Source organism: Aythya ferina, assembly GCF_964211825.1.
Source record: "Aythya ferina genome assembly, chromosome: 1".
Classification (NCBI taxonomy): domain Eukaryota; kingdom Metazoa; phylum Chordata; class Aves; order Anseriformes; family Anatidae; genus Aythya; species Aythya ferina.
Window position 1 is genome coordinate 96,616,109 of NC_140296.1, and position 23,804 is coordinate 96,639,912.

Here is a 23,804-nt window from a genome sequence, read left to right on the forward strand (position 1 = left end):
ACTTGAGCTAGTGAGTCCCATCACTAAACCACGTCCCTTAGTGCCACGTCCACACATCTCTTAGACCTTCAGGGGTGAAGACTCCACCACTTCCCCGGGCAGCCTGTTCCAATGCTTAAATACCCTCTCTGGGAAGAAATCCTTCCTGATATCCAACCTAAATCTCCCCTGGTTCAGCTTGAGACCATTTCCTTGTCATCCTATCACTTGTCACTTGAGAAAAGAGACCAACACTCTCCTCACTGCAGCCTCCCTTCAAGCAGTTGTAGACAGCAATGAGGTCTCCCCTCAGCTTCCTCTTCTCCAGATTAAACAACCCCAGTTCTCTCAATCACACCCCGAAAGTCCTGTTTTCTAGTCCCTTCACCAGCTTCATTGCTCTTCTCTGCACATGCTTGAGCACCTCAACGTCCCTCTTGTATTGAGAAGCCCAAACCTGAACACCATACTTGAGGTGCGGTCTCACTGGTGCTGCATACAATGGGACAATCCCTTTCCTGGTACTGCTGGCCACGCTGGGAAACGGTGTCAAATGCTTTACTAAAATCCAGGTAAGTAACATCCTGTCTTTCCCTTGTCTACTAAGCGGGGTCATCTGGAAGGAGATCAGGTGAGTCAGGCAGGACCTGCCCTTCATAAACCCCTGTTGGCTTCTCCTTCTATCCTATTTTACTTTCCTTGAAATGATGGTGAACTTGGCAGTACTAACCACAAGAAGTGAATCAGCAGTTGTTCTAGGTCGTATCAGTGAGGTGTTCTGCTTTTAGTTCTCAAACTGAAAGCAGAGGGTACATTACCACCCTGATTTGTACAAAATCAAGAAAAATGTATTGCCAAAGCTGGAGATCCCTTAATAAAAAAATACAGATTAATAAATATAGTTTAAATAAAAACTCCATTACTTTGGATGTACTAGCCCTGCTAGGTGGTTTATCTTTTTTTTTTTTTTCTCACAAACACTTCTATTCAGAGCATATGGGGAGCAGTATAAGGCCTGAAGCAAACAGGACCCCAGCTGACTTTATGGAGTATGGTTGGGTGCTAAAAGCAAAACTCATTGACATTTTTTCTTTTAGCATATGCATGGAAGTGAAAGCATTTGGTTTTGGGTCCAACTACCATTGTTTCAGAAACCATAAAATGAAAATCAAATTACACTTAGTTTCTATAATACAAGCTAACCAGGAGGACAACGAAGAGCTTACCAAACCCTGGTGCACTAGGCAGAGCAATAGGTGGCTGCTTCATGACAGGAGGCAGTGCAGATGGGAGTTGATAACCTTGGAGTTTTAATTTGATGAGTTTCATAGCTATTGAGAACTCCAGCTGATCCATCCTCCCATCATTGTTCATGTCAGCTAGAGCCCTACAAAAATACACAATTTTCACAGTTAGATTCTTTAATTATGAACTTCAGGAACTGACCTAGAAGCATGCACGCACACACAGGCGTGTAATATTCAAGACTAATTAATTTCCACTCCAAAATAATTATACCGTGCTAAAAGCAGTCATTAAACAAGACACTGTTGAAACCAAAAGTTTCTTGATTTCTTTCTTGGAGTGACTAATAAATACTTTTAAAGCCACTTTTCAACTCTTAGAGGAATTACAGCGAAGCAACCTGAGAGGAAGGATTAATGTAGTTGTACTAAAACTTTGCAAAAATCACACAAATAAATCTATGTGGCACTACAAATAGCACCACAGGGAATCATATGACTTAGTCTGCAAACTAGGACTTTATCTTCACTTAAAACAAAATGTTCTTTAAATTTGTGCAATTTACTAAGCACCATTATATCTGCAAATGTGCAACTGGGTTTTCAGTTAAACAATAATACTCAAGATAAAACATTGAGCCTAGATCCCGAATAGGCTTTCATTTCGAGTAGTCTGACTTAAATGGTCTTTTTTTTGTTTCTTCATTTGCTGGTTAAGAAAACCATGCTCAGCAGGGAATGGGAGTGGGTTGGGAGTGGAGGGGTAGAAAGGGGGAGAAGCAGGAAGAAGAATGTTGGTTCCTGCCGTTGCAAGCCAAAATATACAGTAAATGCACATTAATAATGTAATCCATTATAATTTGAGTTTTTCACATTATGCTTATTTCTTTGCATTCATTTGAAGAATTAAGTACACATTTCAGTATTTTAATACTATACATTTTTAAGTGCTGGTATACATTATATGTCACGTACAGGACAACACAAAGGACCTGGGCAGTCTAATTTTAAAAAAAGAGCTTTATTTCTGGATCAAATGTCCATCAACAAAAGCTTTCATCAATGTATGCCAGAAGTAATCAAGAAAGTAGTACAATAAATGGACAGTTACTTATAATTAATACTTAAAGAAGTAGATAGTTTGGTAAAAACAGTGGTAAAGCACTCAAAATCTCAAAACCCTCCCAGCCTAGCCAGCTCCCCCCCCCAAAAAAAAAAAAAAAAAAAAAAAAAAAAAAGGAAAACTCAACAAAGAGGTAGATCCCAGCAGATTAACTACAGATGAACCATGTATCTTAAGAGTTTCCCCTGGTTTAAGCTGCCAGTAGCATTTCCCCAAAACTGGAGGCACTCCAACCCTTCCTAATACTTTTAAGCCATTTTCAGTAGTGTAGCCAACCTTGTGACATTGGTGGAGTAAGACAAAATAACTGAGAATCTGGCAGCAGTATTTAAAGAAGGAAGTCTTATGAGCGAACTGTAGACTCTGGGGCTTACAGTTAGAAAGAAAAGCATGCATTGCACCACTCCCTCAAAGATTTTGAATTACTACATATATTCCATTGGAGAACAAGTTTTGGCTGTGCAAACATCTAGCTGTTGTTTCTCAAAGCTCTGTATCACAAGGAAGTTTGATTTACACATAAAAGCTGTCTGTTTTTCAGTAACTTTAGACTTGGCTTTAATCTCATTTAGTCTTTGAAAACCTGAATTTGTAGTCAAAACTGATTCTGGGACCCAGACAGCATGATGCAATTTGGATTCAAGTTTCAGTCGTATCACTTAGTCTGTTGTTCGCTTTACAAATAATGGGTTAAGAAGATCCTACTGCAGCAGTCAGACTGCAATTATGGTAGTCCAACCGGCAAAAGGAAGAGAGAAGACCAGCACAGCAAACCTGGACCAAGAGAAGTACAACTTTGGAATGAGTATTTCTTCCTTGCAGAGCACCACCCCTCCAGAGTCTCAGCCTCTGATCACTCTGCCATGCAAAATACTGGTACCTCCTGATACAATGGCAGGCTAAGTTAAAATGGCAATGTAATATTTTAGTTGTCCTGCAGCTTGTAGAGACAAGTGGGAGAACCCTAGTGAAGTCTCTCTACTCTGAGCAGTAAGGTTAGATGACAGTAATTGTTAATAAAAAATGTGTATTTTGAAATGCAAGGTATAGTTACTTCCGGAGAATAGGTAAAATGCAAAGTAGGCTTCTCACTTGTTGTTACTGAGGTTACCCACATTCTGCTAATTCTTAAGTGCAACAGCTTTCTCTGAACATATAAGTACTGTGAGTTTATTGATTTCCAGCATATATGCCACAAGACACTATACAAAAGCTTCTATACAGATTGCATGTATTTAGTTCCTCCTATAAAATGAAAAGGGGATTAACCTGAAAAAGACATTTGCATCTCTCTGACATTTTCTCTATATCAGAAATGTTTACTTCAACTTAAAGTTCCTGTGATAAGCCCTAATTCACTTTGAAGGAATTCATAGTTTAACTGTGACACGAAAAGAGACAGAATGCCATTCTTACAACAGCCAGCAAAAAAATATCCCACAATACGTTGCAGAATTTTTGCTGTTCAGAATTTTCTCTCAGGCTTACAAGGAATGGTATTACTCAGGATATTTTAATTTGTTCTTCACACACCTTTTACTTTTTAGAACCAAAACAGTTCATATAACACACATTAGTCACCACCTATAAACAGTGACGTTAGGTTTCCAAAAGTCCCACTTGGGAGAAATAAGGCTGCAAGTCTTACAAACCTGAGACATGCTAGGTAAGATGAGGCAAAAGTTATGTGGAGCGTTAGAATGTCAGAAAATGGGTAACTGTATTTTTGAAGTGCTCCCCTGTGTGGGTTTTGCATTAGAAAGTAAATCAACGTACAGTGAACAAATACTGAGGGTAAGAGAGTTTTGCTAGAAAAATAAGAGTGCTAAGAACAATGGAAACCAGAAGGTAATTAGCTACAAGCACACTCTGCACCTTTCCAAAGGCAATTAAAGAAAATGCAGAATTATTAAATAGGGAAAATGTTTTTTTTATTTTTATTTGTTTGTTTGTTTCTTTTTTTAAATGAAAGTTTTATTCGATGCTTGCTTAGCCATTCTTCTGTCAGATGCCCAGTGGAAACAGGAGAGTAAAATCCAGGCTTATACAGCTAGCAAACCTGTGGATGTGCATAAAAAATCAGAGAAAACAATCTGGAGAAACTATTTTTTTGACTTCAATCATCAGTGGTCCTCCCAAAGAAGACACCTTCCTCAACAGAGAAGTCAGTCAGCTCCGCTGTGACCAACTGGCACCAGCAACTCAAATAAATAGCTGCAATGCTCCTTACACCTCTGCATTTAAGGAAAGTAATTACACAAGATGTACTTATAAGCCATTTGTTCAATATAAGTGGCTTCTACACATGCAACTACTTTGATTTATAAAACTGAAGGCTTTCCATCACAGGCAGAATCTCTGAGACTGTCAAATGCATGGCCATGAAAATGCAGTAAGAGTAAATCCTTGTTGCGCTGTAGGCAGCCTCGATTCTCCAGACACTAGCAGCATACTGCGAGAACACAGTAAGTCTTTGCATTCACCATAAGAAAATATTAACTGACCAGTAATAAGAAACTTTGATATGCACCAGCCTTAGTGCTTTCACTGAACTCTTTTCACTTAATCATCAGAAAGCTTTAATTTACTGTCTGACCTTCTGTTCAACTCATTTACTCTACACCGATGGCTTTGTTACTTAATTCAATAGCGTGAATTTCAGTAAAAAAAAATTTCCATACATGCTACAGAATTTATACATGTTTTCACAGCTTCTTAACAAGTATCAGCTTTGGCCTGACAAAACCTTTAGAGAATAAATAGGACAAATTTCCATTTCTAATTATCGAACCTAGTTGTCATGCTGTTAGATTACAGTGCGACTTCGAATAAACATCACCTTAAATCCAGCAAGCGCCTGACAGAAAGCACTAATTACACTGTTCTGCTTCTAATGAAATTTGGAAAAATGTAATGTCCTTAAATTTGCTTCATTTAAGGCCTGGCCGGAAACTAGTGGAGAGCAGTAAATGAATTAAACACTGACTAAATATTGATTATGTTTCATAGAACACGCCTGTGTTTACAACAGGGGTTTTCTAATGAGAAAAACTACAGCAGACTTCATCACAATGCTAGATTACAGGTGGTGACAAAATTCTTCCCCTACAGATCTTTTCCTGCTTCTTTCTTCTCCTTTTTTTTTCTGCAGAACGCAGACAACTTGATTGTTTCTGCATCTATGAAAGAAAGAAACTAAGCATGCAAGCATTTTTGTCCTTTAAATGTGCTTACAATTAGGCTACGAAACACCCATCTCCGTGCAAATAACAGTGTTAAAGCAAGGAAACAGCCTGCAGTTGAAAAACCTGGAATTATTTAGCTTTACATTCCCATATTAGATTATACAATCCCATACTGTGCCTTAAAATTCAGGCATAAAATGAGAAATTACTTTTTTTTTTCCATCATTCACTTAATGCATGTATAGTAAGATTGACAACTCATAGAATTGCCACCCCTTTATCTTTCAGATCCACACTTTGATAGAAATTTAAGAAATTTGTGTGCTTATGAGGGAAATGCATGTCAGGAAAAGGTAGTGTCACCTGACAGCTTTAATCTGTCCTAAAAAATCAAAACCAAATAACTCTAAACACACAAAAACAGCTGGCATTGATTATTTTAGTTCCCATTTAATTCAAGAGAGGCTACACAGAAGATGCTTTTCGAGGCCAACACTCAGGAGAGCTTTAGAAGACAGCCAGGTTGTTACCTACTTAAAAGCAGTTATTTTTCAGGCCATTGCTGTCTCAATTCAATGCCTACTTAGAGGCTTTTGAAAAGAAAAGAAAAAAACAAACAAACAAACAAACAAAAAAACCAGCTTGGGATACTACAAAGCCTGAAAAGGGTAGATCAGTAGTATCCATGACATATCACAGTAATTCCAGTAGTTTGCTCCACCGAGGACACGGAGACCTCTTTTTTCTTACATGAATGCAGCATAGAAGGGACACAGGAATTCTCAGTGCTAAAAAGCATGGAGCTGCTGTATTAAAGAAAATGAGTACTAAGGAAGCTTTGACTAATAGCAGAAGTTTAAATAAGATATAATGTTCAGGGTCTCATCTTAGAAAACAATTACACCAACTGCAGAATACCATCAAAGCAGCCCTTGAAGCAGAAAACATTTAACTGATACTCAGCTACCTAGTATTTCTTGAAGTTCTAGTAAAAACTACTTTTTCATGATTTAAAAAAAAAAAAAAAAAGCAATTCAAGTTTACTTAAAATGTAAGATAGCTACAGTCCTTATACAGTTCACTTAAACAAAATTCTCCCAGTCATGAGATAATATGTTTGGAAAGTCAAAGAGTGCTTGGTTTTTCTGCAGAAAGCTCAGAAAGCTGGCCTGTCACTCATTAGGCCAACCCCCTGCAATTCCTTTCCCAGTTGTTATTTTTCTACACAAGAACTTCCATGGCCAACAAACCAGATGGAACTTTGTACTAGCGTCCGTTTGTCTACACACAGCTGTAGGTGGCCTTTTATGAAACAAATGCTAGGTTCTTACCTTACAGACATTAATATAATAAACTGGATTCAAGCAAGTCAGCTCATTGAGGATATTGCAACATACAGTATGCCCATGCTTCCGTATGTTTAGGATCAGAAAATTAATCTGAAGACTTGTACAAGTTGCTCTAACTCAGAATGTAACTTTCCTTTCTGAAAGAGTGTTTTACTTTCCCTTCTCTTCCTCTATCTATCTTCCTCAATCGCACGCTATATAAAGTAAGCATTTCCATCTGTTTAAGAAATCGTGATAAAAAATATTTTATGTAGGTCTTATCTCTTACAGAGATTCTCGGCTTTTTATGGCAGATTTTCTCCCTCTGTTAAAATATTCACAGTCCTACATCAATGTTAATAGAAATTTGGATAGGCAACATTCAGAATATTGCTGTTAACTTCTAAATCCACAAAGCAAGTGCCGCTTGCAGATCTTACCCCTGGGAGCTAAGGCAAACAATGATTCACATTTTTCACTGCAGTCTGGAGCATATTGTGACGTCCTTTGGAGGCTGCAAAGGACTTCTTGCTGCTAAACAGCCTAACTTCTATTGTTTCTGTGGGACAGCAGTAATATGTGGTAGGTTACAAACAAACACTCACTGATTCATCAAAAGAGCTACATCACTCAAGTGGTGGGAAAAAGGGTTGATTTTTTCCTTTTTCTTCTTTTTTTTTTTTTTTTTAAAGAGGTCTCTTATTTTTACAACCACTATGCAAATATTGTCTTGGTTATTCTAGTTCCAACTAAGAATTCATAAAATTGATCTAGACTTTAACATAAATAATTACTTCTCTTAATTCAGAGATGATTGTAAAAAGAAGACAGACAATGAGAGAGATACCTACATTTTTAGTATGATTTAGAAAGGCAGCATGAAGAAGTTTTAGTTCAGCTTTATTTAAAAAAATGTGCAAGTTCAGGTCTTGTCTCTATGACAACTACAGAACTAGTGGAATGATTCTCTCCCTCTCAAGAGGCTGAAAAACTGAATAATTCAGAGAGGAAGAGATTTTTAGTCAGACTATTTACAACTGTTTAGTTTTGTTAACACCTATTTAAAGCTAATGCCTATGGAACATTTTTGGAGAAAGGATGTCTTGTTTAAGACAAAAGCTCTTTCACTCTTTAATTAAGAAGCAAGATAAGTTCCACAGGGACATTTGAACTTTCACTGAGCCTTCTAGCAAATAAGGTAACAAGACCAGATTGGACATTTGTAAGACAAAAGTCATTTGAAAAGAAAATAAGCTACTTATTTAAAAGCCATGTAAATCCAGTCCCTCTTTAAAGCACACATATTTCCAAAGTGATTGTTTTTCCTACAAGGAAATAACTTTCTTCCTCCAGTCAGAGCAAGACTCTGCCTTTTGAAGCTCTTACTACAACAAAAAGTTGTTATAAGTGCAATAAATGACCCTCTCTTTCAAACAGCTAACATCAGAGAAAAAGTTAGCACATTTGTTGAAAGTTATCCACTGCTCTGCTGCTTTTTCCACTCTAGAAGGTTTTAGTAGTAATATAACTACTGCAAATTATAAATAGTCTACAGTTAGCACTTCCAGATCCAGAAGGGTCATGTAATTTACAGCAAAAGTTCTCCTGCATGAAGAAAACTGCGAGACTGCAGAAGTATCTGTGATGTGTAATGTACAGCAATGAAGACTGTGAGATGTCTAAACTCACCAAGAAATACTAAAAATTTCAAGCTTTCAAGCTGCATCTTCAACTACAATGAAAACAGTCTATTGTCAGTCTTAATGTGGTAATAAGTTTTACAAGTCTTGCACAGGCTGTCTAATTAGAAAGAATTCGACTACTACTTAATATGCTTAATGATTGCATTAGTATAGTTTTAACAAAACTGAAAGCATTTGGTAGTTTGAAAGGAGAGTTCCAAATCACCAACTTCAAAAATGCCATTTCTAGGAGGATGGCTACTTCCAGTGACTGGATAAGTAACTTAAAAACTCAGGTAAACAATACTATAAAGCATATTTGACTTGTAGACTTCTGAAAGCACACTGAACAAAACGAGTGATTTTAAACCCCAGAATATGAGATACAATTACTGCCCAAGTCTGTACAAATAAGCTTCATGCTCCAACATAACCGCAATCTCCCGCTTCCTCCATATACTCACCATATCTGTGCTAACACCGGTTGAGGTAACCCAGACTGAAAAAAAAAGTTTCTAGCTTGATCACCTATAAAATAAATAGGACATCATTTGAGAAAATGCTAACAATACCCGTAAGAGTAAAGAGGAAATCATCAGTCAAAATATCTAAATCAGAAGCAACAGCAAAGCCATAAATACTTAATGCTATACATATATAACAGAGCATGATATTTAATGGTTTGTCACTCAAGAGCCTACAAGGTATTTCCAACAAGGACATACTTTGTCAGTCTGCAACAGTCAGCACCACATGAAGTCAATTGGACATTTAGTACAACTGAAAACTCACAGCTTACAGTCCCTAATTTGTGTCAATGGCTCTCTTTGCAGGAATCATGTGCTTGGTGAGAACATGAAAATTTTTCCCTTCAAAGAAATTATATATCAATACAAACTCTATCCTAGATTTTTGGTAGTACAAGGCCAGTCAGCTGCCACAAACAAAATAAAGTGGTCTTTACCCTGATGTGTAACCCAAGATAAAGCTACCCTTAAAGAAAACAATGGTACATTTCAATCATTTTCCAAATATCAATTAGAAATAAGGATAGAAAAACAATTACAAAAGGATTAGGCACTTGGAAATAACGTGGCCTGCAAAGGAAATTTGTAAACAAACTAGAAATATCACTAAATATCACATAAAGTCGATAAAAACTGTACTAGCTTACATACTGAACTACAACAGATTTTGTGTCAAGTCTGTCATGTAACAGGAGCAGGAACAATCAAATTGTATACTTGGAGCTATGTATGGGTGTGATGAGACTCTGCTAAGAATCCAATTTTGATTTCATACGCTGGAAATCATCTTGATGGGCAGATAGCAGAAAGAAAGTAGAACATAGCTTTACCTTGCATTTATTCCCATTGAGCAAAAGATTTTAGATAGCACTTAAGGGAATTTAATGCAACAAAACAAAACAAAACTAGACACCATACTGACTTCGAAACTGAAGCAAATCAGTGGTTTTAAATGAAAACTTAGCAGGACCAATGCAGCCTTTATTCACAGCCTTGCTTCCCACAAATTACATCATTTTTTGCCATTTAGTTTTTTTAAAAGGTCACCCACAATGATTGCACTAATTTAAACAATCAGTTTCTGAAACAGACTTCAGTTAAATTAATAGATCTTTATTTAAACAGACTTCTTAGTCTATTAGTATGTTAGTGTAGCCGGTTGACCCCAGCAGAAATTAGGACCCAACCAGCTACTCACTAATTTCTCTCTCCCCAGCAGGAGGGGGGAGAAAATAGGCAGAGCAAAAGTGTGAAAAGTCAGGAAGCTTGTTAACTGAGATAAAGATGTTTTAATAATTGAAAGAGGGACGGGAAAAAAAAATAAAATAACTAAGTGATGCACAGGTGATCACTCACCACCTCCTGCAAGCAACCAATGCCCAGCCAGTCTCTGAGCAATGGCTACCTTGAAAAAAAGTGCATCCACCTCCCCTAGTTGTTGTAGTTGCTGTTGAGCGTGCCCGTACAGAATATCCCTTTGGTCAGTTTGGGTCAGCTGTGTCCCCTCCCAGCTGCAGGGAGCAGTGTGAGAAAGAGATAATCCTGGAAGCTGTGCACGCACTGTTCAGCAATAGCCAAAATGGTGTTATCAACACTGCAAAACACAGCACCATGCAAGCTGCCACGAAGAAAGTTAATGCTATCTCAGCCAGGCTCAGGACAGGGAGTTAATTCACCGAGGGCATTAAAGCACTATAAATATTACTAAGCATCAGGGTGATTCCACATTCTGAATTGTAACTCTGCAGTTCATAACTATCAGCTGCCTCTACACAATACAGCTGCTGTATAGAGCCAGCTATAAATCATTTTAATTCTACTTAAAAAAGCAAGTGGCATAAACCAGGTATAGTGTCTACAGTAAAATATCAGAAAAAGTGGAGTTGATGTAGTAAGGCAAATGAAAAATAGGATGGGAAGTGAGTAAGACTTGTTCCGTTTTTTAAATTCTTATGCCCTATCGTCTCCCAGGCAGCTCTGTACATATTTAGACTCATTAGTTAAGATTTACTTAAATGAAATTAGAAGCGAAAACTATTTCATTACCAGTGATAAATCCAGATGTTGGTTTCAGACTGTGGAACTGCTGATCATGTTTAGCTCTCTCCTCCACAGTAATAGCCCAGATATCCAGGTTGCCTAGTTGAAGAGAGACAGAAAAACAAAATTAAGAAACATCTAAAAAAAGAAAAAATCCCTATTTCTGAGTATAATTAAATCACACCATACCAGACCTATGAAAACAACATACAAAAGCATAGAAGCTATTCCTCCAAAGTCTGTAGTTGCAAGTTCCATGAATCCCAAAATAGCCAGTCAGTACTTACAGAATATTATCACAGAATCATTAAGGTTGGAAAAGCCCTCCAAGATCACCTGGTGCAATCATCCCCCTACCACCAGTATCACCCACTAAACCATGTCCCTAAGCACCAGAGGAGAACTCCCCTTACTCGTCTATGAAAAGTGTGATGAAACCAGATGATTAACAATTTTCATTGGAAACAACAGCACAGTTCAGGAAAGTACATTCATCATTCTTTTTAAGATTGAGAAGTCTGAGTAAGAGTACATTGCAAGGACCAGATTCTTCACACCACGCTCCTAATCCAGAGGTAAATATTTAGTTTACGCTGAGATTTACTACCCCTTCTACAATACCATGATCCTACAACGTGTTCTTTAGTTCTACTTTCATTTTTGCAACAGATCCACTCTCTCTCCTCTTCCAGACATTTCACTTTCATCCTTCAGATTATTTGTACTCAGAGCAAACACAACATCTCATCTTCTACCCAAGACCTCCAACGAACTATCTAACATTATATTGCAGGCATGTCTCAACAATTTGTAGACCAGTAACACATCATGATTTCAACATCTGGAGAAGTACATTGTGCTGGTGCGACTTCCTGTAACTCCTGCTGTACAGGCATGTCATGATCTGAAGGCATCCAAGTTAATGGAATCAGTGTTCTGTGAAAATAACAAGGAAATCTAGCATTTGCTCTGTCTCAGCACTAAATTCTCAGAGATTCAATTTCAGGTAATAGGGACCACAAATATCCACAGCAAGTACTTCAAACTGCTTGCAGGCTGAGTCAGAATCAAACTCAGCAGTTAAGAAGAACATGAGAATTTCCTGCCTCCTAAATTTCTTCCATTGAAAAACTACTTTCATGTGGCAAAACATACTTTGGAGAGAAAATGAAATGGGCAAGGGGAAGAGAAACATCCTTTTAAATGTTTGGTTTTGTTAATGAAAGGAAAGCTACATTCTTGGTAAAAAAATTATCATCTCCGTTTCAGATAATCTGTGTATTTCTAGAAGAAGGCAGGTTGATAATATCTCACTCAAACAAAGGACATTTTAAGATTAGTCCAAAGAAACAAGAGGCACTGTAAACAGGTTTCATAGCTGTGCTCCCTGTGAGGATGAAATGGGATTCTCCTTTGAATACGAATGTGCCAAAACACTACAATTCACATAAGGAACTATCACCTCCATCTTCTTGCAAACTCCCGGCAGGAGTGTTGATTAAGTTGATAGTGTTGATTAAGACTTTTTGACCAATATATGGGCTAGGCCAGCTAGTATAGGCCAAGCAATGGGAGATGACCATCCCCCGTAAAGGAAACATGACTACTCTGGCATGAGATCATAAGGCTGGATGTGGTAATTTACACTTGGAGGGAAAAATTCTTGAACACAATGTGGGGAGAAAGAAAAATACTGTGACTTTTGTAATGATTCTCTGGCGCTCTCTCTCTCAATTTGAGGTATAGATGACTCCAGTACTCCCCCTAAAAAAACACCACAAACAACAAAGAACATCTCTTCCTATCCTTCTCCAAAGAAGGAAATACAACTCATAACTAAAAACTCCTATGGTGTGAGGTAACCAAAAATGTATTCTATTAACTATTTTAAAACAAAATTTATTTATTTCTTCTCTGGATTCCCTGAAACCAGAACAAAAGATGGTCAGTATTTACTCTTCCAGATGGAGACTTGGTTGGTATTGAAACAGTAGATCTCCTTTGGAGGATATGAACATCAAAAGAGATGAAGTTAAGCCAAGCAAATGTAGCAGCCTCTTCACAAGAGCTCTGAATGGCATCTCTGATATTGCCTCATTTCCATCTTTTGTTATTGGAGGAAACAATGAGATCTATGGGAGGGCATGAAGTAGGATCTTTCCCAGCATTGAGACATCACTCGTGGCTTCAGGTCCTGGATGCCAACACAGAAGTTGTGAGGCATTTCAATATATTTGGATGTGAAGGAAGCAGTCATCAAACCACAAAATTGACTCATAGGAAAGCTATTCTTGAACACAGTAGCAAGCCCTCTAACCATCTTTTCTTACAGAAGGCTCAGCAATCATCTCATCTGCCAAAGTGAAGCAGTGCACTCTCGTACATAAAATGGGCATTTTCTTTTCCTGGACAAATCAACAGAAGGTCGAGCACACCACACATTCTTCCCGACAATTAAAAGAAATCCTATTATGCTCATTCAATTTTGTTAATGTCATCCTTAAAATGAACAGTGTTCTAGAACATCAGTGAGTCAGCCCAGTTCACGTGGTGGGTGCTGTGCTGTTTCCATGCCCATTCCCCAAGATGATTTTGGAAGATTTTTTAAAAAGAAATTAGTTAAATAAAAACAAAATGAAAATTATTTAATATTTACATGGAGAGGAATACCAGAGATCACTCATTTGGAGCAAGAGCTCTCCCAAGATGGAGACTGCATAAATTTCATCTGCATCTTGATCAGTGACTGCAGAAAATGTTGCATTCTTGAAAGGGGGATACATTTCCCCATAAGAACTGGAATTTTCTTTACAACCCCATTTATTTCCTCTCATAACAATCTCAGACTTCTGCTGTCCTTCATCTAAGAGGAGATTTGCTGCTACCTGGTAGATTTGTTTTAAGTACAAATATCAAAACAGACTTCCCTCACACCACATTTGAAATTAAAGATACTCCAGGAACTACATTAGCCACATATTTATTTCAACCCACTCTTTGTAGAGCAGCCAGATCGGAAAAGCTGTTTGAGAAGAAATAGTAAACTCATTCCTCCCTAAAGCCACATCGTACAGCTAACAGGATCCTGGACAACATATGCAAGATCAAATAGCAATACATAAAGTTGAAAAAAGAAAGATGCTATCCATCTGCAAAGCAATAAGAACTTTCTAAACATGGCAAAGGAGAATGCTTTGAAGAGGAGAGTTCCCTTAAGAACGCACGCATGTGTTTAAATACGGTGCATGCGAAGCGCAGCCCGAACTCCAGTCCAAACCAGCAGATTCCATTCACATCACGGCTTTCTTAGACTGTGAAAATCAGATGAAATGAAAGCTATTCCCAACATTTCACACAACCTAGAGGGGTATCTTACGGGACACTGTTCAGTGAGTTTATTTGATGAAAACTTTTGGTAGCTAGTTTCGCTCCAAGATGCAGTTCCAGAGGGCTGGACTTCAACATAACCGAGGCAGTGAATGACAGTTTCCAATTATACGTTTGTTCTAGCTACCACTTGCAAAGATGTGTTCCTTCTGTTGTACTTCATGGATTTTTTCAGACTGGCAGAGATTGCATCCAATCAATCATGTTTAACAAGAACCGCGTCTCTCTAACAACACACTCTGAATAACACGCTTTTTTGCTAAAGTCTCTTACTGAAACACTAACACTAGTTAGAAATTGAGTTCTTAGCTATATCACATCCCAAAAACTAGACTTCCATATATATTCATATATTTGTATACACGTATACCTACACACACATTTTTTGCATCCATATTCATACACAAATACACACACAATTAGAATCCTATCTACATTTTCAGAGAAAAGCATGTCACAGATGCATCATTCAGTTTAAGGGGAACCAAACTAGTTCCACTACTTACTAGTTTTCAGCACTGAAATCTATCTTCGTCATCTTCCTTCAGATCAGTTGCAAAAAAACTGGATCACAGATTGCTCAAAAACGTATTTCATATGGGTAGCAAAAAGCAATGTCTGTACTGCACTACCAGGGCCCTTTCTAGATTTTTCACCAAAAAAATGAAGTTCAAGATGTATTACCTTCCCCTGTTATAAATGGAGTGCTAAAAATCACAGCACTTTTCTTATCTAAACACAGATTATGGTCCAATACAGGAAAGAAATTAGAAGTGATGGCATACAAAAGCGTCTGCCATACTTTTCAGCAATGAAAAAGTCCAGGAGTCCTAAAAGAAAAAGCACTTCCACTTCTCAACCACAAATAGTGCTTAGGCAGCAAGAATTTATAATATTTAAATGGCACTTTAGAATTTCCTCTGAAAAAAAATATGAGAAATGCAGACAGAACCGAGTCAGGAAACTTAAAACAAGCAGATGAAGCTAGGTAACTGCAGACGGAGGCTTTGCCCTACTGTCAGTGACTGAGTGGCCTGGATCTGCCCCACAGTTACGAACAAACAGAAGGACTGCAATGGATCAATGCACAAGAAGGGAAACATGCAGCCTTTCTGCTCGGCTCTTTTGAGATGTCTCCACAGAATTTAATGCGTGTTCTCCAATGGGTCTGCAAAAACATCACAAGTCTGATAACTATCACCTCAGGCAGATGCATTTCCATAAACACTTCCATACAGAACATACTTGAAAAACAACACATTTATGCAGAATTTTTTCATATAAGAACAGTTCGGGATACATCACAAATGACTTACCCCCAAAAGGTGTTGGAAACTGAGCCATGGTTCTGTCACTTTTAGCTTGTTAATAGATGCCTGAAAAAAATAAAAGCAATAATAATCACCAATGGTTATGGTATCTTCCACTTTCAATACATTTTCTGTACCACCATCAATTAGTGCAGGAAAAATCAGGGCAATGAAGAAAGAGTAACACGCAAACACTACTTGACAAAATAGTTACTTACAAGAGATCTAAATGTCTCATTTTTTGTGCTATTCTGTCCATCTGCAAGTGTCTTTTCAAACTAGCAAACATAGCTACATCTCAGTGCTGTTTCAAGAGTGCCCTCAGAAATGATCTTCGTTTATAAATAATCGGTGATGTAGTAAAGAACAGAACTAAGTCAGCCCCAACTGACAAGATCTCAGTGACACTGCTCAACGCTGCATTACTTTCCCGGGTGTAACAGCTCTGCTCCTACTTAAGAGCAAAATTGGCTCTGTTTCCAACTGTTGAAAACACACAACATTGTCAGCGATCTGTTTTTCACTCCTGATGAAAAAAATAAAAATCATAAAATGCACTGTCTTGCTTAGCTCCTTTGTTTAAACAAAGTACATTAAAAAATGAAACTGGATTGCAAGCCTCCTTTACCCTGAAATTGGCCCGCAAATTTAATAAGTGTGTTCAAATGAATAGAGTGCTGAAGCTGGCATCGCAAAGAAAAATGCTTTAGTTGGTGGGAGATACTCTGAATTTAACACTGCTTACTTTTCAAATAACAGCAATCTAGAGTCCAGAAATTTAATCTTTAAAGGAAAAAAAAAAAAAGGAAAAACATTTTTCTTTCGCCACACAAAGACTGACATGAATTGCCTGAGCCAAGAGGACAATAGCTAGCAAGAGAGTGGCAAAACAATGAAAAAGCAGCCTCTTGCCCTACTGGATTCCACTCATGTCTTCCAGGCAACAGGAGAAAAGCAAAAGGAAACAGAACCAGAAGGAGAATAATTCAGACTGCTCGAACAGCAGCAGAAATTTATCAATATCACCAAGAGAAGGCATTAAGTTGCACCACCAATTTCCTTTTGTCTGAATTTCTTGTTTGTTCCCCTCCCCATCCCCCTTTCACACTTCCCACATACTCTTCTGGCTTCCAACTTGGGAACCTCCTATATATACACACCACAGATGTCACTGAAAAAAAAAAGCAAAACCAAAAAAAAAAAAACCAGAGCATTTTTGCAACCTGGTCTCCCCATCAATTGCAATTTAAAGCCCTACAAAGAAAATACTGATTTTTCTCCTCGTAATTTGGCAGGGCAACCAAGCGTGGTGCATGACTCAGAAACCTCCTTCCAAATGCCAGGTAACGCAGCCGATACCAATTTCACGCAGAGAAGGCATCGACTCAGAAGTTTGGTGTCCTACACATACTGATAGAGTATTTTCACAAAATATTGCAAGCCCGGCTACCTTGGCAGCACGGCTATTCCAAAAGCGTTTCTAAAGGGCTGAAAAATGACCACTTTAATCTATAAAGTGCAGTCGGTATCTTTATTATGATGCTTCTATTCTTTAAAACTATGAGTAAACCCTAGAAGAAAAAGCTGTCAGAGCTTCCATAGATGTACGGCTGAATCTTACAGTGCTCAAGTGTCACAGAGATAACAGGAGGGACACCAGAGGAGCACGGATTCTCTTCCTGCTGCCATTTCCCACACGATGCAGAAGGACAGGAAAAGCATTCAAGGCAGCCACGGGAGGACAAGAGCAGAAAGCCAACAAAATAAAAAATAAAAGACAGGAAACTCGAACTTGAGAAGGAAGCGAACTAGGATTTAAAAAAGAAATAAAAGATAGCCACTTATTCAATTGTGCAAGCTGAGAAAAGTGAAATATTTTAAGAACTGGGACAGAAGAGTGCATAAAAGGACTGAAAGTGTTTAGTCCCTTAAGGGAAGTGGATTTAAGGTCACTTTATGGACTCTCCTCCCTAGATGACCACAACTCCAAAAGAATTGGTCATTTATTGCTCCTCTACCTCAAACACGTCAGACAGAAGAGAGGGGGAAGTCTCAAGTCTTCCATAACCAGAGCTTTCATTTCACATGCCCAAGGTAATGCCAGGGGCCTGACCTCTGCAGGAATTAAACTTTGCAGCTGCAGACAGCTGAATTCAACAGCTCAGGGGTTGCTACACATGAAAATGAAGACCAAGGGAGAGCAGGAACTTCACAGCCTTCTCATGCTGGGTGACTTGGTGGTTTTTTGAGTATTTGGGCAGCTGAAGATCTCTGGGATGGAGAGCAGGTATTATGTATCTGGAAAACACCTGGCATAATCATTATGCTATAAATTTATCATATATTTCTAATGATCATAATAGAAATACAAGAACAGGTATTTCAATTCACAACATTATTTTGAAATAGCAGCGAGCTGTTTTGGGTCTGCATTCTTCAAACCCTAATCTCTGCTGGTTCCACAACAGCACGAACACTTCCCTGAGCCTTCTTCGATCCTCCCAGCAACCCCCAATAAGAAAAATGTGTAATGTGGCAAAACAAAAGTTAGGAAGCAAGCAGAAAGCTGACGGCAAAGCAGTATGGGTGAACAGCCCTGGCAGGTCCCTGTGGGAAAGCAGTAGTTTCCCTCTAACCCACTACTGGCATTCAGATTTGTATGAACTTGGTTATTTTGGCTTTTTTTTCTTTTTTAATTCTCTAACAAATGTGATTGCAGTTGACCAAGAGTTTAGAAGTTACTCAAGCAGGAGGAAGAAAGCCAATAAGGGGAACCACAAGTGCACCATCAGTCAACTGTAAGCATTGTCCTTAGAAAGGCAGTGATCCTCCAGCTTCACTCCACACCTGCTGTGTTCAAGGGTCTCACCTCTCCGGTTCTCAGGAGGTTGGATGCCCACAAGGACCAGCAGTGACCATTTCCAGCAAGGAAAGCTGGGACGGAAGGTTGTGTGGTTCCTCAGAAATAACGGGGTCGATAAGATCAGATGGGCCCACGTTTTTCAGCCTCTTTTCAGTGCTCACCCGAGCGCTATTTCTCAGCGCCGAGGAGATGGGCAATGCTTGGAGATGGATTCTCAGCCCCAATTTTCTTCCTCTGGGACAACCCTACTGAAATAAATGCAGCCCTTCCCTCCATGATTTCCTACAGGCTTCAGAGCTAAATGAGGCTTTCCGCATACATGAGCACGGTGGTGATGTAAATTTAAATACCGATGTCTTCTTTAAAATTTCACCTTGAAAAGTGATCAGGTTGAAAACAACTACATTAACAAGACGTAAAAGTCAGGTGTATGAAAATTCCCTCCACTACGTATTATATATAGGTTTTAACAACACGTCTCAAAACTTTGGTCGTTTCTATTTAAAGTTGCCTATGTTCTTAGAAAGACATAAAAAAACCCATAGGAGGTATAAATTAAGCTCAATTTTGCTATTTCTGTGCTAGGCGTCTTTACAGGGACAAGTCTCATGGGGAAGGAAAAAAAAAAAAAAAAAAGTAGTTTTATTCTCCTTAAAACGCAGCACACCATTTCTATTCCTCAACAGCCTTCATGTATCTTGGGCACACACTACATGAAGTAATCCTCAAGGCAACTTATCAGTCACCTTCCTCCTCCTGCAGGAAAACAAACAAAGAAAGAAAAGCAGATAAAGCACGTCCTTCTCACGAATTCCACGTTATGGCAAAACACCCCGGGCAGGACGTCATCTCCGAGCATCACAGACAAACAGCAGGTTTCGTTGCCTTCCCGTGTTACACGGAGAAGTCCTGACACTACTATTAATAAAAGGACTCAGGCAGCTTCAGCAAAGCCTGGTTATTTAAGATAGATGTCGGAAAACAAAAATAATTTGAGATGTTCACAGGGAGTCTGCCTCCTGCTCTTTGGAGATCAGATGGTTAATACAGTTACCAGCTCGAGCCGAACTTTTCAGAGTTTCAGCTCTTCACAGGAATCATTTCTAGTTGTACACACCCTCACAAATGTCAGGATGTTCCCCTGGTCCTTGTATTTTTTTCCCAAGGTGTTGAAAAAGGCACAGATGAAGAGAAATCACTACTAACCCACCCGGAAGGCAACAGGTGTGGTACCGAAGTGTTTGTCTCTTTCCTCCACTCTAGGTCAGAAAACAGCTCCGGAGTCCAAGGGCAAGCTCCTTACTTCCAAAAACCAGGAGAAATTGAGACATTTATCAACAGGCTGTTGACAGCTGTGGTGGAAGCCCCAGACTGACAACAAAAATGATGTTTCTGCAGACAATAAACCTGCAAGCAATTATGGCCATTGTTTATTTTTTCTTTTGCCATGGCACTGCCACTTCATCTGGTTCTGTCACTCCCGCTTCAAGTGGTTTTGTAAGAAAGCCCTCCTCGGCTGTTTCCAGGAACCACCAGATTTTTGTGTCTCCTTGCTCAAATACTACATAAAGGACACATTGTCCAAAACTCATTTTATTACTTCATGGCCTTAGGGTCAAAGTTCAAGAGAAACACTATGAAGAACACACTTGGTCAATGATCAGGCAAGGTCCAGACAAGGCTTCATTTGCCACCCAGATTAACAACTGGCGTGCTCTTTCTGCCAGTTTCTCCCAGCAAACACCAGTTTTCCAGGCTATATTAGCTCATACTTCTGGGTATTTCTCCTTTCTTTAACCCGTAAATATTTATATTAATAATTTTACATTTACATAAGCAGTAAGCCAGGTGCTCAGGGTTTATTTAGAAACACAGAAGACTATTTCTTCACAGATTCACTCCCTGAAAACGCGGTCCTTTTTCCTTCCAACAGACGAGAAGCGATGAGGCAACTGCTTACTAGCTTTGACATCCTTCTTCTGAAGCAAAGAGGAACAACAATCCCCACTTCAGTCAATATTTCAGACCTGGGGAAGCTATGGCAGGAAAGCATTTGATGGAGGAGATGTCTCTGGGCCCATAACCTGGTGAGTCTGAGAGGGCTTCACACCAGGATCAGCGGGGGAGGAGGACACGATTATGAACACTGGGGTTCAGCCAAGGGATGGTGTGGCCCCAAGGAGCACGTTTGAAATGCTTGCCTACCAAGGTGTGCAGATTCCATTCTAGGTTCTTCCTTCTAGGAAGGAAAAAGGAGAATCTGAGGACACTGGGATTGTCCAGCCTGGAGGAGAGGAGGCTGAGAGGCGACCTCACTGCTCTGTGACCCCCTGAGGAGGGGAAGTGGGGAGGGAGGTGCCGGCCTCTGCTCCTGCTCACTGATGACAGGACACACGGGAACAGCACAAAGCTGCTCCAGAGAGGCTCAGGCTGGACATGAGGAAACATTTCTTTACTGTGAGGGTGGTCAAACACTGGAACAGGCTGCCTAGAGGGGTGGCTGGTGCCCCCACGCCTGTCAGTGTTCAAGAGGCATTTGGGCAATGCCCTCAGTAACGTGATTTATCTTGTGGCTAGCCCTGAGGCAGGCAGGGAGTTGGACTAGGTGGTTGTTGTAGGTCCCCTCCAACCCAACTATTATTCTATAATAATTCAAGATAAAAGCGAACAGCTTAACTTGGAACAGAAACCTAATTCAGCCTTATCATGAACTAAAAGAACATATTTTGCACAAGGGTAGTACAAGCAGCAGATAAACTAAATGATAAAATTGGAAACGTGAAGTTAAAGAACCAGACCTCTTCCTCCATTCAGCAACTTCATCCACATAAAAAAACACTGCTGACGACTACATATTACCAGCAGTACTGACAGAGCTCAGAAGCACCACACTTAAAATAGTCCAGGATAGTAAAGGCTAGGTAACCAAGCAAAAGTATTTCCCTGAAGCAGTTCCCAGTTCAATCAAATGCAATTAACAGCAGGAGGAAAGCAAAGGCTGCCGTGATGAGATCATTTCGTTGTACAGTCTAGCCAGCACCATTTGAATGGCTGCTGCTAATCTCACCCACATACGCACTGGTTTTAATCTTGACAGCACTTCATCCACTAATTCCAGTCATGAGTGAACTGTGACTGAATTGCAGTATCTTTTTAAAGAGATGACAGGCTTTCATTTTAAAAGATTTAACGTGATAGAAAATTCAATGGGATAGAAAATTCACTGCATCATCTACTGGTTCTAAAAATCTTTATTAAAAATCTTGTTTTATTTTCATTTCAATATCTGATGACTTCATTCCAAAACAGCAGATCTTTTAAGGTGTGATTTTTCTTATTATATATACATATACACACACAAATTAAAATGAACTTCTAGGGGTTTGAGCATTTAGAGCTTTATTTGTTCCTAATTGTTGTCTTTACTTACAGAGGCATAATAAGCTGTTTTCTATGTTAAAAAGCTTCATTAACACAATTGTGGTTGAGAATTTCTGACTCCTCCCTCTTCAAAAGAAGTTTTTATACTAAAAATCGGAAAAGCAAGAATTATGGAGTTAGAAATACATGCCACAGCCACAAGATAACCTCGGTAGTAGCCTGGCATTTACTTCAAGAGTGATTTAGTAAGGGGACAAGGAAATGCATGACATCACTGCTAGCTATGGAAGTATTGTGCTCACTTAGACCCTCAAAGTCCGTTTTGTTTCACAAACATGAAGTTGAGCAGTGATCTCAACTGCCAGTAAATACTGGTTTATAGTTATCCTGAATGCTAAAAGAATCAGAAAAAGCAGATTGGGTCTGCTATTTACAGTACATAAAATGAAACAAGGATGCTTTATTTCAGAACTTGTAAACTGGCTGCCTCCAAGGCTCAAGGATCACAAAGCAATGGCAACGTCTTAAAAGATGTCCTCTTAAAAAGACATCTTAAAAGAGGAAAGTGGACAAAGCCTGGAATCCAGCTTTAGCCAAAGGAAAGCAACACCTGACAAAGTCTGGGTAACAGCCAGGTGTGAGTGCCACGTTATGCATATATTTGTGTATCAGTCTAAGAACACACCGACAGCCAAATCATACTTGCAACTTAGCCACCTTTAAGTTTTTAGCTCCACTTTTTCAGGGAGTTAAGCATAGTTGTTTCCAAAGCGGCACTGAATCACTTCTATTTCACTGAGCAGATTTCCCTTACCAGATTTCTAATCCCTCCAATCCATATAACCTGCAAGGCTGTGCAAATCCCCATTCTTGTCTGAGTTTAACAATGACATTGAAAGAAGGGAAAAAGATTCAGATGTTCCAAGTTCTTTCACTTCATATTTCCCAATTCCGCCCCAAAGTTAACTTTTATGCTAGCAGAAGGGCAAGAAGGAACAAAAATCCTGCAGTCAGCATATAAATTTGAGAGAGTGCAGGAGCTGTGTGCCCATTCCCTTCCCCGCCCCCAAAAAAAAAAAAAAAAAGATAATAGCTCTAGGTGGGCAGAAATGGGATAAATTTGGTGATATTTGGGAAGATGCAGATGCCTCTGTCCTTTGAACTACTCCAGAGGAGGTCAGCTTGTTTTCCATAAGCACCTGCTCTTCTGAACTCTAAGAGGAATGGTGATCCTAAGAAGTGGTACAGCAAACGCTATTTGCCATAGTCAGATTTTCAGAGAGTTTTATTAGGAGTTATTTAGCATCTATCATGCCATAGCAGAAACTCAGTGCAGACATCAATATTGAGTGAAGTAGCCAACCCATGGGCTTTCTGCTCCAAATGTCTTCCTGTCTCTGCCTTCCTAACTCTTCAGCATGATGTTAGGAGCATTTTTAGATCCACAAGTAGACAAGTAGTATGTCCTTCAGACAAATATTGCTGTTACTCACCTTTCTTTTGGTCACACATGATCCTGTTGTTCAGTCACAGGTTGAAAGTAATAGTTCTTGACTAGTCTGCCTGACTACAGCAAACAGCATTTGTCATACCACAGTAATGCAGCTGAAGAGGGAAAAGCACGAGAAACTGCCCTGTGAGCCCCACGGTCAGACAGGGAGGAGGAGGTGCTCTGGGTGCTGGAGCAGAGATCCCCCTGCAGCCCATGGAGGCCACGAGGAAGCAGATATCCACGCTGCAGCCCATGTAGGGCCC

At 39.3% G+C, this 23,804-nt stretch overlaps 1 protein-coding gene across 8 annotated transcripts in view; it reads right to left on the reverse strand.

Moving 5' to 3' along the window:
* Positions 1 to 23,804, reverse strand: part of ITSN1 (intersectin 1) — a 122,689-nt gene that overhangs the window by 80,110 nt on the left and 18,775 nt on the right. For all 8 annotated transcript variants that reach the window (XM_084526678.1, XM_084526677.1, XM_084526675.1 and 5 more), the window contains exons 2-5: positions 15,812 to 15,871; positions 11,115 to 11,207; positions 9,006 to 9,069; positions 1,206 to 1,366 (exon numbers count right to left, since the gene is read on the reverse strand). In XM_084526678.1, coding sequence (XP_084382804.1) covers positions 1,206 to 1,366; positions 9,006 to 9,069; positions 11,115 to 11,207; positions 15,812 to 15,839 — 346 coding nt within the window. In that variant the 5' untranslated portion in view covers positions 15,840 to 15,871. The remainder of the gene's footprint in view (positions 1 to 1,205; positions 1,367 to 9,005; positions 9,070 to 11,114; positions 11,208 to 15,811; positions 15,872 to 23,804) is intronic.